Raw genomic sequence first — 18,628 nt, 5'->3', positions numbered from 1 at the left:
CCACTTAGTTCAGCTTTCACTATTTTTCCTGGTATTCTTTCTGCTCTTGAATCCTTTCCAAGACACCATATTGCCTTTAGGCATCTTGTCTCCTTAGTCTTCTCTGGTCGGTAACAGTTTCTCAGTCTTTCCTTGTTTTTTTTCAGTTTTGTGGTTTTTATGGGGAGGGGCAGGGTGGGGGCTCCAGGATGTACAAGTTACTTAATTAGGTTCTTTGTAAGAAGTTCAGAACACTACTTAGCAAGGATAAATTCCATTTGTGAAAGCAAAGACAGAGTGGGGGTAGCCCTGGAGCTGAGGAACAGCTTTGATTTCTTTGCAGAATTTGTGAGTCCACACCCTTTCTGATGAGCCTTGTGCTGCTCTGTAGTCTTCTATTTCTCCCTCTGTGGGTCAGAGATCTCACCTTCCTGTTGCCTGGACTTACACAGCTGCTTCTTGAAGTAAGTATCAGTGAGATGTTCTGGGATTTTCACTCCACTGATATCAATTTTAGAGGAGGTGGTAATGACAGATTTCTGGTGTGTTCTGTGCAGAGAAACTTGATTGAGGGACAGAGGCCCAGTCACAAGTAGCAAGCTGCTGCTCGGCTTGCTTCAGGAAACTGCCCCTCTTGCCTCTGTGGCGCCCAGTGAGGGTGATCTGTATGGCCCCTGGAGTGATGCTGGTGCCCTGCTTTCTCACAGGCTTACTGAAGGGTTTTCTGCCATGACTCAGCAGCTTTCCAGGCACATCTTCAGTACAATAATACCTAAGCATTTTGCGCAGTTTGACCACTCAGGTACCACCATTCTTGTCACCACCAACTGGTTTTGTGACAGTAGCAAGAACCTGCATCTTCTTTTTCTTTTCAACCTTGGATTTTGCCACTGAGTACTTCCTCTTGTACAAGGCCTTTCTGCAACACATAGCCGATTGGGAATATCTACCAATTCCTGTGATCTGGACAGGGTTTCAGCTGCAGTGGGGTTTCCCCTTCTTAACCTTCTTCACCTTTCAAATTTTCTCACCAGCATCAGCCTTCTTGGCTTTAGGTTTTCTTACCCTTAGTATCTGGCTTCTCAGCCTTTTCACCCGCCATCTTGCAAGATAGGAAAGAGCTCAGTCTTTCCTTATTTCCGATCTTGATAGTTTTGAGAAGTACTGGCCAGGTATTTTGTAGCATTTTATTTAAGTCTGTCTAATATTTTCCTCATGGTTAGACTGGATTACAGATTTAGGAGAAGAATATCACAGTGGTTATAAGCCTTTCTCATCAGTCACATCAGTGGTATATACTGTCAGTGGTGACTTATGGTTGATGATATTAACCTTCATCACCAGTGTTTGCCAGGTTTCTTCACGGTTCACAGTCCTAGGTGGTAGTGGGCTGGGGGTAAGATCTACCTCCTGGAGGAGGAAACTGCTATGTAAAGTATTTGGAATTCTTTTGTAAGATTTGTCTCTCCCCACCCCACCCCCATTAATTTATTTTTTCAGTCCTTTATCTATCAGTTTGGACTTATAGACACTTAGCCTTTAGGTTATAATCCAATACAATGTTATTTACTTTTGCCACTGGGAGCTCTTTTGGGTTTGTTCTTGTGTATTTCTGATGTTCCTAATCCTTTTCCTTTCCTTACTTTCTGGCATAACAAGAAGCTCTAGACTCAGCTCACGTACTCCCAGCCTCAGCTCTAGAATCAACAGTTTCTCCAAGGAGCCCTCATTAATAGTTAATGCCAACAGTTCTAAAGTGGTTTTACTAATTTAAACTTCAGCCCTTTACTTGTCAAATTTCCTATAAACATTAGCTGTTTTCAGTTTACTTTTTGCATTTGAATTCCTATGGACAAGAAGTTTTATTTTCAACATATTTAACAATGTATCTCCTGATAGTTATCCTGATTCTTGATCATTTCCCTTAATTTTCCCAAGCTGCTAAGTTCCTGATCTCCTAAGGTGTAATGAATATACTCTGCTTTATCCCAGTCTGCTTTAACAATGTACTGATTTATGTATCTGAGATTTGTTATGTGAGGATAAGAATTTTTGTCTGAATGGTTTACAAGTTGTCCTAATAATCTTCACTGAACGTTTCCCTTCACAGTTACATTTCTTGTCTTACATGCTGCCTTTTCCTGAGCTGTCTACTGTTTCTTTGATTTGTTACAGTAATGACATAGAGAAGGGCTGATGAGTTGTATATACAGCAGTGGAGGTTAAAGCTTTGAAATTGGTTTCAGCTGGGGCAATATGCTCCCCTGGGGACATAGGGCAATGTCCAAAGACATATCTTCACAGCTGTGGGAGATTGAGGTTCTAATGGCATGTGGTGGGCAGTGTGCATCCAGGAAGGCCACTGAACATCATACAGTGCACTTACAGTGTCCCCCAAATAAAGAATCATCTGGCAAAAGATGTTAATGGTGGTGAGGTTGAGAAACTGTTATAGGAGATTCAAGTGGCCCTATAAAGGAAGTCAGGCAGAAACACATGAAAAGGGTAGGAATATCCTGTTTCTTACATAGAATGCAACTTTTCCAAGACCTTGTCATCTCTACCCTCTTTGGAAAAGAATCCCTCCTTCCTTATGTTCTGCCATTGTATATTTAGAAGTCTTCCCTTTCCCCTAGCCCAGTGTTGAGCAAAAGTCAGGTATCAGAGCATAGTCATGCAGATTTCATTAAATCAGAATTTCCAGTCCCTGAAAAATAAAATTAAAAGGCAAGTGGTTGATAGTAGAAAGAAAATGAGCTTTGTAGCCTGATAAGTTCCTTGTCAACTCTGTAACCTGGGCAAACTTATTAAGTTCTAAGTCCATGTATCTGTAAAATGTAGATAAAACCAAGCTTTGGGGACTAGAGAACATTTTCATAAACTATCTCAGTAGGTTCTCAAGAAATATGATAATTATTAATACATGCTGAGAGAATAACTTATTTTGAGCAAATATTCTTTAATTATCATAGGTGGTAAAAATTTCCATCAATAAATTTGCAAATTGAAATAGATCCTCTTAGGCCATGGGTTTCTATTCTAGTTCAGAACATTTTGGAATTTATGAATGCCTTTCCAGAAACAAGAGTCACACCAGATAACATCTGCTTTCTTCTTCCCAAAAATATAAGCAAAGGATGATCACAAAACAGGAAAAAAAGAAAAATCCTTAAAGAACAACATAAAATCTTTGGAAAAGAGGCCAAGGCATATTGTACTCTATCAGAGTTGTAGATATCATTCTGTAGAAACCCAAGTGATTCAGAAGTTACAAATCTTGGCTCAAAGGAACACCTAGAAAGACAGGAGGAAGATGAAGTATGAGGTATTATAAGAGCCAAAGAGGACATCAAGAATTAAGACACTGTTAAAATTGTAATATTATATATATGGGACCCTATAAATTAGGGGCATGCATTATCTTCTAATCCTTGCAGAGGTAGGTAGTTATTTTTATTATTTAAAAATATAAAAATTGAATCCCCCAAATGCCTACCTATTGGGTTTTACAACAGTGATCATTGGTATGAGTTTTCTCAGTGAAACTGGGATAGCAAAAGTTAGATTACAAGGGACTGAGGAGGTATAATAGGGAAAGTATAGAAGACGGAGGATGTTTGAAGATGAAGGAGATGTGGAGTAAAGGAAATATTTGTAAAATACTAAGGTGGACTTGGGCATGTTTAAATGCTGGTGAGAAGGACCTAGAGGACAGGGAGAAATTGAGGCTCGAGAAGGGAAGAGAATTTTTGATGGACTAAGTCCCTTAATTCCTGATGCTGATAAGATTCAGATCACAGGTGAAGGAATGAGCTGTAGAAAAGGAGCTAGCGCTCACATCTTTTGTTACAGGAAAAGAAGGAACAGATAAGCCCCCCTGCAGTGATAACTGTACATTTCTGGGCAGGAAGTTGAGGGTGTGGTATTCTATATCGCATTTTCCCTCACCTACCATATTTTGTATGTTCTGGAGAAATTGTAGTGTTCCTTTGAAATTTCCTCAAATTGCCTCCTTTTTGCTTCTTTTAAAAAATTATTGTAGAACCTGTTTTGGTTGGATTCTATCGATAATGTAGAGTATTTCTACAGTGCCATTAAAACAAACAAAAATAATCCTGAAACAGCTGATAACTCACCAATTACTATATGAGAAAGTCCTAATTTACCTTGTAATTTTGAGATAATTCACCTTCTGTTTAAGAAGTAAAATTTCCCTCTGTACATTTTTTTCTTCCCCTATTCATCTTTTCCAGTTCCGCTGGCAAGAGTAGCAGGTGGCCTATGAAAGGCTGGAAAGGAGAGGAGGGCTTGAAGAAAGATCTAGGATGAGTTCCAGGTGTATCACTTACTAGCTCTGTCTCTTTAGGCAAATCACTGAAGAGGTAATGGGGAACTTGAACTTAAGATTTAAATGATTAACTGGAGTTCCTGTGCTAAATGAGAAATTGAATAAGGCTCTTAAGATGGCTGATAAATAAGGAAAACACAGGGCTCAGAAGACTAAGATTTAATAGCATCTGAAGAACTGTCATGGGAGTGAGGGGATGAAACTGTTCAGTTAACTAGAAAGTATTAGTTTAAGAGTTTAAAAGATTCTACAGAGTTTGAGTAGTTGTTGATGATAAAGTCTGAGTGAGAACATTGGAGTGAAGTGCTGGAGTGGAATGAGGTCATGAGAGTCGAGGTCAGGGATGGGTGAGAATGCTCTTTTGGAAGGGCTTTACATTTGAATTCACCTATAATAATTTTGGTATTGAATAGATGTGAAAGGAGCTTGTGAGCTCGGGAACACAGATTATCAGGAGCTGGTATGGATTTATGACTAGAGTTGACATGACCAGACTAGGAAAAAGATGACATATGCCAATTGCATGTCATGCTTTAAGAGTAATGGTGGAGGTACAATAATAACATTTTATAGTTTGAGATGTATGCTGGGTGTTGGTAGGGGAGAGAGTGAATGAAGAAATTTGCCAGTACTTAGTAGGAGCCTGTTCTGAGCCAGGTGATACATGAACTCTACCTCATTTAATCCAGACCATGGTCCTCTGAAATTGGTTCTGATGTCCTTGCTTTGCAGAAGAGTAATGAGAGATGGATTGCCTTCCTTGATTTCTTACAGCTCATAAGCATGGGGCTGGGAGAAACTCTGGGGAAGGTGAAAGAAACATAATTAGAGAAATGCTTTTATGATAGAAAATATATTACAGTAGACAGGAGGTTAGTACTGAGCCTGAAACAGTGGGCTTCAATAAGTTTGTTGAATTAGTCTGTGTTTTTAGAGGTATTTCATTCTCTAATCTTACTTTTCCACAGGTCCCAGTTATCCCATGTTCTTTGGATTATCTTCCCCACTGAAGCTTGAATATTAATCCATAGACAAGATGACGCATTTGTCGTCTTCCTCCTTCTTTTCTGATTTTGGGCTGCTGTTGTATTTGGAGGAGCTAAACAAAGAGGAATTAATTAGATTCAAGTCATTTCTAAAGAATGAGACCCTGGAACCCAGGTCCTGCAGGATACCCTGGTCTGAAGTGAAGAAAGCCAAGCGGAAGGATTTGGCTGACTTGATGAGCAAGTATTATCCAGGAGAGCAAGCCTGGGAGGTGGCTCTCAGTATCTTTGGCAAGATGAACCTGAAGGATCTGTGTCAGAGAGCAAAAGCAGAGATCAACGGTGAGTGATGTTGGAGACATACCTAGGGGTGGGGAGAAGGGGGTGCTTCCTGGAGCCCATTGATTCTGTGAAAGGGATTTGGGAATGCAGTCCAGGCCATTCTCTGGTACACAAGTTCCATGGTGGTCAGGTATATAATGGGGGTTTGTTAGGTCATTTGAGGAGCACTAAAAGGCTGAAGAGTTGTGAGTACTGTTGTTCAGTATGGCTCCTTAGGATATGCTATGCTAAGTCGCTTCAGTCGTGTCCGACTCTGTGCAACCCCATGGACTGTAGCCTGCCAGGCTCCTCTGTCCATGGGGTTCTCCCGGCAAGAATTCTGGAGTGGGTTGCCATGCCCTTCTCCAGAGTATGGCTCCTTAATTGGCAGTAATTCATCCATCTGGTACCGATTAAAATGATTAAAAGAACAGAATGATTAGAAAGAATTACCCCACCTAGTGTTCTTTTGCCTAAACTACAAATAAAGTAATTGCTGCTGCTGCGAAGTCGCTTCAGTCGTGTCCGACTCTGTGCGACCCCATAGATGGCAGCCCACCAGGATCCCCTGTCCCTGGGATTCTCCAGGCAAGAACACTGGAGTGGGTTGCCATTTCCTTCTCCAGTGTATGAAAATGAGAAGTCAAAGTGAAGTCGCTCAGTCGTGGCTGACTCTTAGCGACCCCATGGACTGCAGCCTACCAGGCTCCTCCATCCATGGGATTTTCCAGGCAACAGTACTGGAGTGGGTTGCCATTACCTTCTCCAAATAAAGTAATTAGGCTGGCCTAAATTTTAAGAATACTCAAATATGACCTTAAATTTTTGCTGAAATATGAGGAATGGGCAAAAAAAAATATTAAGGGACATAAAAACTATTTTTTGTCATTCCTAGGTGTGAAATACTGTAGACATCTAAAATTCCTTACTCACATTTAAGGCTTTACAGCTCCAAAATGTATATCCATTGTTTCTTTTGAGCCTCACCACATCCCTATGAGGTCAGTACAGACCCTTACTTAGGCTTAGACTAGACCACTTGCCTTAGAGTTACAGGATGGGAGGCATGGCGAGAAGTGTCCTGCTTCAGTGTTCTCACCACATCACTTTTCCGTCAGCTAAGCTGGTGGAGTCTGGGGCTCTGTTGGCTCTAGTTTCTTAAATCCAGGTGATCATAGAATTGGACCACTGAGGAAAATTCTGGCCCCTGTGTGGCTGTCAGCAAATTCTTGTGTTTGGTAAATCTCATGTTCCTTTTGGAATCTGTTGCAGGGACTGCCCAGACCATGAGAACAGAGGACACCGAGGCCAGAGAGGTACAGGGTGATCAGGAAGCAGTGCTGGGTAAGTAGGTGGGCTTTTTGTCAGATTTGGGAGGTTTGAGCTTTTGAAGCATAATGGGGGAAGATTATCTCTCAGGAGACTTTTGTTCAACTCCTGCTAATTTCTTACGATATACTACCTGCTCAGTGATTATCATGGAGAAGGCAATGGCACCCCAATTCAGTACTCTTGCCTGGAAAATCCCATGGTCGGAGGAGCCTGGAAGGCTGCAGTCCATGGGGTCGATGAGGGTCGGACACGACTGAGTGACTTCCCTTTCACTTTTCACTTTCATGCATTGGAGAAGGAAATGGCAACCTACTCCAGTGTTCTTGCCTGGAGAATCCCAGGGATGGGGGAGCCTGGTGGGCTGCCGTCTATGGGGTTGCACAGAGTCGGACACGACTGATGCGACTTAGCAGCAGCAGCAGTGATTATCATTCAGAAAGAATTGACAAAACCAGCTCTCTGGACAAAATCAGACACAGGACCGTGTTAATTCAGAGTCTTTAGAAATGACCCTGTCACTTGATGAACAAAGGTATCTTAATATCTTGTTTTATGGACTGAAGAGTTCATAAGAGTTCGTAAGAGTTGGCAGGGAAAATTTGGCTTGTTGCATCTCTTCTGTTCAAAATGATACTGTAATTGAGTTCCAGGATGGTGACCAACTAATCTACATAAAATGTAATTTCTAGGACCAGGTTTTCTTAGTCCTAATTCAATACCATTTCCAGTCGCCCTGCTTTGTTTTGAATTCTATATTAGCTGAATCCCAGTTTCTATAAATTGAAATATAATACACAGAAAATGGGACCATATGAGAAGCCTTTGTTCTTAACTCAGCTATGCTGCTTTTTAATGGGCTACATTATTTCATTCAAGAAATAATTGAGAGTCTACTTTGTTCCAAGAACTAATAAATAAAAATTTCCTATTGTATCAAATGATTCTGAAGATAAGTTCCTGCTTGGGCCGTGATTTCTGATACAATATAAGGAGCTGTAAATTTAGGAAACCAAGATTCTACCTCCATAGAAATTTACTTTGTAAAATTTGGAAGATAGATAAAGTATTACAAAGAAAGTAGATTATCCTTGTAACCCTGATTTTTATAAAGTGCAGCAACGTCTGAGATGTTATACCATAAAAAGGAGTATCTGACTTCTAATACCATACCTTCTCCTGAGGGAGAAATAAGGATAATTTAGTGGGATCTGAACTTTGTTAGATGTTTGTACTGAAGGCCTTAGTAGAACAAAGAAAAGAATGATATACTTTAAAAAAATTAAAGTAATTCCAGCTTGAGATGTGTGCTGTGAATGAAAAATATACTATGTTCTGAGAGAATGTATGGAGGAAGGAATCCCATTAGTATTCAGATGGGGATTGCATTGAATCTGTAGGTTGCCTTGGGTGATATGGTCATCTTCACTTTCTGGAGAGTTTTTATCCTAAATGGATATGAATTTTGTCAGAAGCTTTTTTGGCATCTAAATAATTGTATGATTTTTGTTATTTGTTAATGCAATCTCACACTTATTGATTTGCAGATACTGAACTCTCCTTGGGGATAAATCCCACTTGATCATGGTGTATGATCCTTTTAATGTGTTGTTGAATTTGGATTGCTGTGTTTTGTTGTGGGTTTTTACGTCTACGTTCAATGGTGATATTGGCCTGTAATTTTCTCTGGGATCTTTGTCTGATTTTGGTATCAAGGTTATGGTGGCCTCATAGAATGGATTTGGAAGTATTACTTCCCCTGAAATTTTTTGGAATTGTTTCAGAAGGTTAGATTTTAAGTCTTCTCTAAATGTTTGATGGAAGTCACCTGTGAAGCCATGGTCCTAGACCTTTGTTATGGTCCACAGTTTCAACTTCAGTACTTGCGATTCATCTGTTCATGTATTTTATTTATTCATGGTTCAATCTTGGGAGATTGTATCTTTCTAAGAATTTGTCCATTTCTTCCAGGTTGTCCATTTTATTGGTATATAGTTTCTTGTGGTAGTCTCTGCTTATCCTTTCTATTTCCGTGGTGTCCCATGTAATTTCTTCTTTTTCATTTCTAATTTTATTGATTTGAGCCTGCTCCCTTTTTTTCTTGGTGAGTCTGTCTAAATGTTTATCAATTTTGTGTATCTTTTCAAAGAATCAGCTTTTAGTTTCATTGATCTTTGCTATAGTTTTCTTTATCTCTGTTTCATTTATTTCTGCTCTAATCTTTGTAATTTATTTCCTTCTCCTATTTTTAGGTTTGTTTGTTCTTCTTTCTCTAGTTTTAGATGTTAGGTTGTTTGTTTGTGATTTTTCTTGTTTCCTGAGGTAAGATTTTATTGCTATCAACTTCCCTCTTAGAACTGCTTTTGCTGGATCCTGTAGGATTTGGATCATTGTGGTTTCATTTTCATTTATCTCTGGGTATTTTTTGATTTCCTCTTTGATTTCTTCAGTGATCCATTGGCTGTTTAGTAGCATATTGTCTAGCCTCCTCGTGTTTGTGTCTGTGTCTATGTATTAGGTAGGTCTGTCCTACAAGGCCCAGCAGCACACTTCCCCCTGGTCAGCAGAGCCCTATGGTCTGGGGGTGGCCCCTGTGCAGGCCCCATGGGCCCTTCTGTTGTGGCAGGGCTGGCTACTGTGGATGCACTGGTAGGCATGGCTGGCCCCTGGTCCAGTTGGTTGCTAGGCCCTGCCTCATGCAGAGGCTACTGGCTGCTGGTGGAACTGATCTCAGAGGAGCTGGAGGCATGGCCTGGGGGGTCCTTGTCTGGTGCTGTCCCACTGGTGAGGGGGGCTGGGTTGTGGCTGGCTTGAAGCCCAGGTTTGCTAGAGCTGATGTTGACCTGCCACTGGGTGGGGTTGGGGCATGTTGTGACTGGTTACAGAGTCTGGGATGACCTGGTGGTGGGTAGGGCCAGATCACAAGTGCCTGGCTTTGGGAGTACAGGGGTGCCAGGACTAGCTGGTCTGTTGTTGGGTGGAGCCAGATCCCGATGTGACCAGCTGTGGAGCTCTGCGGGGTTCCAGGGCTGGTGCTGACCCACTGATGGGCAGATCCAGGTTTGGCTATGGACTGGGGGTCCTACAGGTGGTAGATGAGACCAGATTCCAGGGCCATTGCTGGCCCACTGGTGGTTGGGGCTGGATTCCGGGGAAGCTGACTGAGGAGCCTAAGATATCTTAGAGCTGGTGTTTCCCTGCTGGTGGGTAGGGCCCCAGAGACTAGTGCTGACTAGCTGGTGGACATGGCTGGGTCCTGGTGCTAGTGAACTAGGGGAAGGATTCCAAAATGACTCTTGCCAGCACCCGTGTTTTCCTGGTAAAATCAACTCCCAAAGTGGCTGCTGTCAGTGTTGTGAGGGTAAGTCTCAGGTGCCTTCTGCCTCCCTGGGAGGCTTTCCAAGATCAGCTACTTACTCAAGTTCCTTTCATATTACTGCTTCTACTCTGGGTCTCAACATGTGAGATTTTGTGTGTGCCCTTTAAGAGCAGAGTCTGTGTTTCTCTCAGCCTTCCAGGCTCTCCTGAAAGTAAGCCCTGCTGTCTTCAAAGCCAAATGTTCCATGGGCTCATCTTCCTAGGGCAGGACCCCAGGGCTGAGAAGCTCAGTGTGGGGCTCAACTCTTGCTCCTTGAGAAACATGTTGGCAACTGTTCATGCCCATTAATGTTTTATCTGTATAAAGCAGATTACTTTAATCTGTAGTTCAGATCTGTCTTCAGATCCTGTCTGGCTGTTAGTGTTAATTGTTGCCTTTGTTCTCTTTTTATCTGGAGAATGGCTCTGTTCTCCATACATACCATTTTTTTTTTTTCTCTATAGAAGTACAAAGAAGAAAAAATACTTCTGGAATGAATCTAATTTTTATTTTCCATCATAAATTTCTGCATTGTCAATTATTTTTTTCCACAATTTATAATATGAGTTTTAAACCCACAGAAATATTTTTATTTACATTCTTTTCTCATCTAAACCAGCTGTGCTTTGATTTCAGCCTGTATCACTCCTACTCTATGTCCAATATTCTTAACATTGCAAATCATAGAATTAATTTTGATCATGTGTATCTTTTTTTTTTTTTTTTCAATCTCCCTCCTAACTGACTTAGGTGATGGAGCAGAATACAGAATTCAAATAAGGGAAAAATTTCGCAACATGTTAGATAAGAACCATTTGCTTGGGAAATCTGGAGATTTCTGTCATGAAATTGCTCAGGAAGGCCGAGAACTGTTGGAACGTTTGTTTGGTGAAGAAGTTGGAACCGAAGAGCAGCCACAGACGGTGGTCCTTCAAGGGGCTGCTGGAATAGGCAAAACAACGTTGGTGAGAATGATGATGTTAGATTGGGCACAGGGCAACCTCTACCAGCAGAAATTTACCTATGTTTTTTATCTCAATGCAAGAGAAATCAACCAGTTGAGAGAGAGAAGCTTTGTTCAGTTGCTGTCAAAGGACTGGCCCAGCACAGAAGGTCCCATTGAAAGGATTATGTCCCAGCCAAGTCGTCTCCTTTTTATTATTGATAGTTTTGATGAACTGAACTTTGCCTTTGAGGAGCCTGAGTTTGTGCTGTGTGCAGACTGGACCCAAGTACATCCTGTGTCCTTCCTCATGAGTAGTTTGCTGAGAAAAGTGATGCTCCCTGAGTCATCCTTGTTGGTGACGACAAAACTCACAGCTTGGAGGAAACTAAAGCCTTTGTTGAAGAATCGGCATTCTATACAGTTACTAGGTATGTCTGAGGATGCAAGACAGGAATATATTTACCAGTTTTTTGAAGACCAGAGTTGGGCCCTGCAAGTATTCAGTTGCCTAAGAAACAGTGTGATGCTTTTTAACATGTGCAAAGTCCCCGCAGTGTGCTGGGTCGTTTGTAATTGTCTGGAGCAGCAAATGGAAAAGGGTGCTGATATCACGCTGACTTGCAAGACAACCACTTCTCTGTTTGCCTGCTGTATCTCTAGCTTGTTGACACAAGTAGATAGAAGCTTTCCTGGTCTACCCAGCCAAACCCAACTGAGGAGCCTGTGCCACTTGGCTGCCAAAGGAGTATGGACTATGACATATGTATTTTACAAGGAAAATCTCAGAAGACATGGGTTAGTGAAATCTGATGTTTCAATTTTCCTAGACACAAATATTCTTCAAAAGGACACAGAGTATGAAAACTGCTACGTGTTCACCCACCTACACATTCAGGAGTTTTTTGCAGCAATGTTCTATGTGTTGGAAGGCAATTGGGACGCCAGGGACGATTCCCTTCAGTCTTTTGAAAATTTGGAGCTGGTGCTTGAAAGCAGCAGTTATAAAGACCCCCATTTGTCACAGATGAAATGCTTTTTGTTCGGCCTTTTGAATGAAGATCGAATGAAACAACTGGAGGAAACTTTTAACTGTACAATGTCACTGGAGGTGAAATGGACAATACTTCAGTGGATGGAAACACTGGGTAGCAGTGAACAGCTTCCATCACACCTGGTTTTTCTGGAGTTGTTTTTCCACTTGTATGAGACTCAAGATGAAGTATTTGTAAGCCAGGCAATGAGATATTTCCAAAAGGTTGTCATTAATATTTGTGAGGAAATCCATTTGCTTTTGTCTTCATTCTGCCTGAAGCACTGCCAGTGTTTACGGACCATGAAGCTGATGGTAACTGGGGTATTTGAGAAGAAGATGTTAAACTCAAGCTTCCCACCTGAAACTTGGTAAGTGGGTTAGGTCAGTTCCCTGGAAGTGCCCTGAAAGGGAATGCAGGACGTAGATGTTGTCAGAGGGAGGGGAGGAGTTGTTTAACTGAGGTCCCAGAGCCAGGATAACCTTTCAGAATTGTCCCACCTTGAGACAAGGAGGCCAGGCACTGAAACCCCCTATTGACCAGTCACAGCTACTGGTAAGGAATGGGCAAAATGTGCCTGCAGTTGCTGTCTTGGCCTGAGGGCAATCCCCAGAGAAGCACTTGGCTGAGAGCTTCCAGCAACTAGGGAATGAGTGTTTCAGGTCTCAAGGAGGGAGGCAGCACGGTGCTAACTTCCGTCCACTATAATATATTCTTTTTAAAAAAATAGAGACCAGGAATTTCTTGCTGAACCCAGAGTACATAGCTCATTTGTCTGGGCTGTTTCACTTTACTGACCTCACTCACCTTCCCTATTACCTTGATATAGTTTGGCCTTTGCATGAAAGATTTAGCCCTTTAACACCATAAATAGTGAGATAAGAAATAGTAGGTGCTGAAGGAGTGTTTTGAAAGACTAAATGCACCTTCAGCATTTTATGCATATTATTTTACCCTCTCTCCTTTCTCAAGTTACTTTTTCTAACTCTCTTGAACTATGGTATCAGTTCCAGATTTAATTGATTAAGGGCTTGGGGCTTCCCTGGTGGCTCAGAGGGTAAAGCGTCTGCTTGCATTGCAGGAGACCTGGGTTCGATCCCTGGGTCGGGAAGATCCCCTGGAGAAGGGAATGGCAACCCATTCCAGTATTCTTGCCTGGGAAATCCCATGGACGGAGAATCCTGGTAGGCTACAGTCCATGGGGTCACAAAGAGTCGGACACGACTGAGCAACTTCACTTCACTTCATGTGGCACACAGCTATATAATCACAGAATATTTAACATGTTATCCAAGCTCATGCTGGTCAAAACCATATCTCAATTTATTTTTAAGATTATAAAACTGAAACTCAGAGAAGTTCACCCAGAAAGTTACAGTTATTAGTTATTGATTCAAGCACAGATCAAATAATAGCTAACATTTGCTTAACACATACCCAGTATCCCTCTAAGTACCAGCTCGTTTAGTCTCCAATAATCCTACGTAGGTGCTGTTATTTCCATTTTACTTATAAAAAACTGAGGTACCAAGAAAGAACATAACTTGATTGAGGTTACACATCTGATTATAGGTATTTGGTTTTCCAACTTTACCCAAGTTTTCTCATTGCCATTACATACAAATGTATTCCTCTTATAAGAACATACATTTCATTTCTCTTGGAACTGTGGAAGTAGGAATTGTAGGCTGGGATGCTATGACCTTTCCTGTCCTTAGGGAGTTGTGAGTAATCACCTGCAGTCAATTTTCTTAATTCTGACTTCATAGTTCTACTTATAGAAGACATGATTGAACCCAGAACATTAGAATGTATTTTATGCCTAATAATAAGTATTAGGAAGGAATTCTAGCAACTGTATTGCTAGTCTTTGTGCTACTTTTCCCTCATCTATGTTATAGTGTTATCTGATACTAGAGTTGCCATTGTTGTGAAAATAAGAGACCGAGAATCCTGTGTTTTTTTAAGAGACATTATAGGTGACCTTAGCCTATTTTATGACATAACTACATTGTAAACCTCACAAGAGCGGGATCTCTTGTTCACCATTTTATACATCGTATGCAGTAAGTACTTGAATGTCTGAATGAATGACTTACCACCTCAATCTCAAATTTAAGACCCTGAGTGATGTAGAGACCACCCCTCTGCAATGTCATTCATCCCAATTTAAGCAAGGCATGGGGGAACCAATATTTATTGAGTAGTGAAGTGGATCACTATATTGCCATTTCAAACTACGCAGTTTTTACATATGAATTATTTTGAATTAAAGGCATCTGAGTTCTCAAAATTCCTTATTTGCCTAAAAGCAGAGCCTTCCAAAAGATCTCAGCTTTTTAAATTAGCTGTCATAAATCCCCTCCCCAGAGTAACTCTAATCTTGTCTTTGTGAAGGCAGCAGTTGGCACCACACTCAGACATTATTATCACCATGATATCTTCAGGCTCTCCTCTAAGGGGCCCGTTTACCTTACCAAAAAGCCATTTGTTTTCCTGTAAGTGCCCTTTCTCCCTCTGCCTTTCCTCTAGTAATTGAGGTATGTAGACTCCAAATTCCAACCACTCCTTTGAGTTACTCCTAACTGAGTAGCAAAGGACACTTGTTTTCACTCAGTACCATCTTCTGAGAGTTGCCTGAGCGGAAACAGATTTGTTGGTCTTTTCTTTTTCTAATCATTTAGGCAAAGGGCTGGCAGTCACATTTTTCATTGGTGGCAAGACCTCTGTTCTGTGCTTCATACAAACAAACACTTGAGAGAAGTGATCTTGTGTCACAGCAACCTTGATGAATTAGCAATGAAGATTTTTAATCTAGAGCTAAGACACCCAAACTGTAAACTACAAAAACTACGGTAAGTCTGGCATGAGAACATGGAGTTCTTCTTCTTTCTTTCTTTATCCCACCTCCCACTCCTACTCATTAGGGGGAACTAGTAGTAAACAGAAATTAAAATCTACTGCATAAAATACTCTTAAGAACACCACCTATGGAAACGTCTGGAGTTGTGGGAACATAAGTAACTTTTTCTGGGGAAAACTGCACAGAGCATAGAAGTGGTTGACCTGGTTTTTGAGGCTTGATTAGGAATTTTCTAGATAAAAAGGAACATAGAACTAAGGCATTCTACTCAGGTCAACAAAGCATTTTCAAAGATAAGTTCTGTTTTTTCCCCATTCAATACAATGCACAGATGTTAAGTGTTTAGTTCATTAGGTTTTGACAGTTGCATACACCTTTGTAACAAATACCCAAAACAAGATAGAGAGTAATTCCCTCCCCTCGTAAAGTTTCCATGTAATCTTTTCTCTATTTACTTCTCTCACTCTGTCCTGTCATAAAGGCAACCACTTTCTGACCTCTATGACTGTACATTAGCTTTGTCTATTCTTGGAACTCATTTAGATTGATTCATGTGTTCATCTTATTTTGCTCAACAAAAGGTTTTTTGAAATTCATGTTATTGCATGTTTCAGTCATTCGTTTAATTACTGATTAGCATTCCCTTGTAATGATATACTACAACTTGCTTACTTATTTTCTTATTAATGGATCTTTGGGTTATTTCCAGTTTATGGCTGTTATGAATAAGGCTTCTATGAATATTTTGTACCAACCTTTTTTTATGACATGTTCTTATCTCTTGGGCTAATACCTAAGGATGGAATTATTAGCTCATAGATATATATTTAACTTTTTAAAAAATTCCCAACCAGTTCTTCAAAGTGGTTTTACCATTTTATAATCTTGCCTGCATCGTGTATACGTTCCAGCTGCTCCTCATCCTTGCCAACATTTGCTATTTCCTTTTCAAAATTTTTATATCTTCATTTTATTTTAGATACCCTACCACTTTTTTACATTTGCTTGTTCACATCTCTCTCTCTTGTCTGTTGGCTCCACCAGGAGCTGGAACCTATCCTATTTGTCTCTGTATTCGATGCCCATCAGTGTGCCCAATGCCTGATTGGTGCTCAATAATATGTAGTGAATGCTGAACAAATAATTGAGACTTGTTGTTTCCATTAGCACTGGAGATGAATGTTCTTTTTTCAGGAAACAGGTTTCTCTTTAAATATTTCCCTTAGAATCTCAAGTAAGTAGATGAAGTCTGGTCTTGCATATATTTATAAATGTTGTTGACATATGCCCATATGTGATGATGACGTAGTCAAGTCCTTTTCACTTACCCGCCTTCATCTCCCCCACAGTGACCCTTCACTGGATGCCACCAACTCAAATTTCAACAACAGCTGATACTGGGGCTTCCCAGGTGGCGCCAGTGGTAAAGAACCTGCCTACCAATGCAGGAGATATAAGAGACGTGGGTTTGATTCCTGGGTCGGGAAGATCCCCTGGAGGAGGGCATGGCAACCCATTCCAGTATTCTTGCCTGGAGAATCCCATGGACAGAGGAGCCTGCTGGGCTACAGTCCAAGGGGTAGCAAAGAGTTAGACACAACTGAGGCAACGCAGCATGCAGTGTCTTCTCTGGGCTTAAATGGCTCCCTCTTTTAGAATGCGAGAGTCTCTTATGGGGGATAACACCATGAAGACGGCTCTCAGTCTTTCTCACCTTAGTATCACCTTACTCAAATCCCTTTTCCCTGACAAGGGATTTCAACTTACGTTTAGTGAGTGCATTAGGCACCTTTACTATATGATGATACCTAGCACTCTAAATGGATATAAAGCTTTATTCTTTTGGTGTGCTTGGCTGGATGAGGGGTGAGGGTGAAAGGTGCTGCTGAGTCACTTCGGTCGTGTCCGACTCTGTGCGACCCCATAGACGGCAGCCCACCAGGCTCCCCCGTCCCTGGGATTCTCCAGGCAAGAACACTGGAGTGGGTTGCCATTTCCTTCTCCAATGCATGAAAGTGAAAAGGCAAGTGAAGTCGCTCAGTCGTGTCTGACTCTTGGCGACCCCATGGACTGCAGCCTACCAGGCTCCTCTGTCCATGGGATTTTCCAGGCAAGAGTACTGGAGTGGGGTGCCATTGCCTTCTGCTAAAGTGAAGGGAGATGATATCACAGGTTTCTGAACGGTTAGAAATATGACTATACTGGGCATTTGGGGCCAGCAGTGGCACTGGAGGACCCAGGCTTAAGTCTCTGACAAAGTTAGATGGAAACTTAAAAATTGGCCGATTTAACTTACTTCATATTTTGCTTTCCGTTGTCTCTCTCTCTACACCTAACAAAGCCCATGAGGTGACAGGAAATATTTTGAAAAAATGTGTTTTGCTAATTATGCATATCAAATAGTTGATATTAACTGTGAACTCACGTTGGCTTATTTAAAGGATTAATGTTGTGAATTAATGTTGTCATGCAGTATTTGGAATAGCCCCAATAATATTTGGTCATTGTTCCTAAGACTAAAGAGTTTAAAAAAAAAAACAAACAAAAAAGAACCCTCTTCTGCTTTCCTTATGTTACACCTTCTTTTCCTTCAAGGTTGAAAAACAAATTGAGAGTATTGGTTGTCAGGATATAATGGACATCTAAGTCATAACTCAGTCTTTTTCCTAGGCAGCATGCTGAATCCTGAGTATATGATCTTGACCTGGAATATGAGAAACCTAGTGTCAAATAAGAGATGGCAGAAATAGTTAGACAGTGTCTAAGAGCTGGGCTTGAAAAGAAAAGGATGTTGTAATCAGGGACAGAGATGATGATGTAATCTCTCCTGTGTATTTTTCTTCTGAAGGTTGAGATTTACTTCTTTCCCTGACCTTTGTCAGGGTATCTCTGGTTCTTTGACTCACAATCAGAATCTGATACATCTTGACCTGAAAGGGAGTGATATAGGGGATGATGGAGTGAAGTCATTATGTGAAGCCTTGAAACACCCAGACTGTAAACTACAGAGTCTAAGGTAAGTCATGAGTTTTGTGCTTGTGTGTGTGTGTTTATAATTGAGACTTTTGTCTGTCCAAATAGACTCTTACAGCCTGGACTTGCTATTCTTTGGGCTAACTTAAATTTACTTTCCTGATACAAAATAGCAGGGATTAATAGATTCAGGCTTCTTTCCTCCCAATAGGACCTACAACTCCTCCCACCTCCCCCACTGAAGAACTCCATTGTATAGTTCTCTGTGTCTCCATCTTCTAAGTCTGGGGGAAAAAATGGGAGCAGACCCAGAATTTGTAAGTTTTTCATATTTAAATGCAGGCATACTCACTGTATCTTTGAACTCTCACAGAAAAGAATGCACCACAGGTGGGTGGGGTGTGCAATGCTGTGGTGGACTAAACTTTTTTAACTTAATTTTGGATAATGAATCCCCCTTACCTTGTAATTGCAACACAGTGACCAGGTCAGAA

General features: G+C 41.1%; 1 protein-coding gene and 1 pseudogene across 1 annotated transcript in view; one reads left to right on the top strand and one right to left on the bottom strand.

Moving 5' to 3' along the window:
- Positions 1-225: 225 nt before the first annotated feature.
- On the bottom strand, positions 226-1,085 carry LOC782439 (large ribosomal subunit protein eL6-like; annotated as a pseudogene).
- A 4,112-nt stretch (positions 1,086-5,197) lies between these two features.
- NLRP14 (NLR family pyrin domain containing 14) overlaps positions 5,198-18,628 on the top strand; it is a 38,624-nt gene continuing 25,193 nt past the window's right edge. Inside the window, 5 exon segments of the mRNA XM_024975633.2 lie at positions 5,198-5,664; positions 6,907-6,978; positions 11,072-12,668; positions 14,989-15,153; positions 18,010-18,177. Of these exon segments, the coding sequence (XP_024831401.1) occupies positions 5,364-5,664; positions 6,907-6,978; positions 11,072-12,668; positions 14,989-15,153; positions 18,010-18,177 (2,303 nt within the window). The 5' untranslated portion in view covers positions 5,198-5,363.

The sequence above is a fragment of the Bos taurus genome, chromosome 15 (assembly GCF_002263795.3).
Source record: "Bos taurus isolate L1 Dominette 01449 registration number 42190680 breed Hereford chromosome 15, ARS-UCD2.0, whole genome shotgun sequence".
Taxonomy (NCBI): Eukaryota; Metazoa; Chordata; class Mammalia; order Artiodactyla; family Bovidae; genus Bos; species Bos taurus.
The sequence above is the reverse complement of the archived record's forward strand: the minus strand, read 5'-3'. Positions and strand labels throughout refer to the sequence as shown.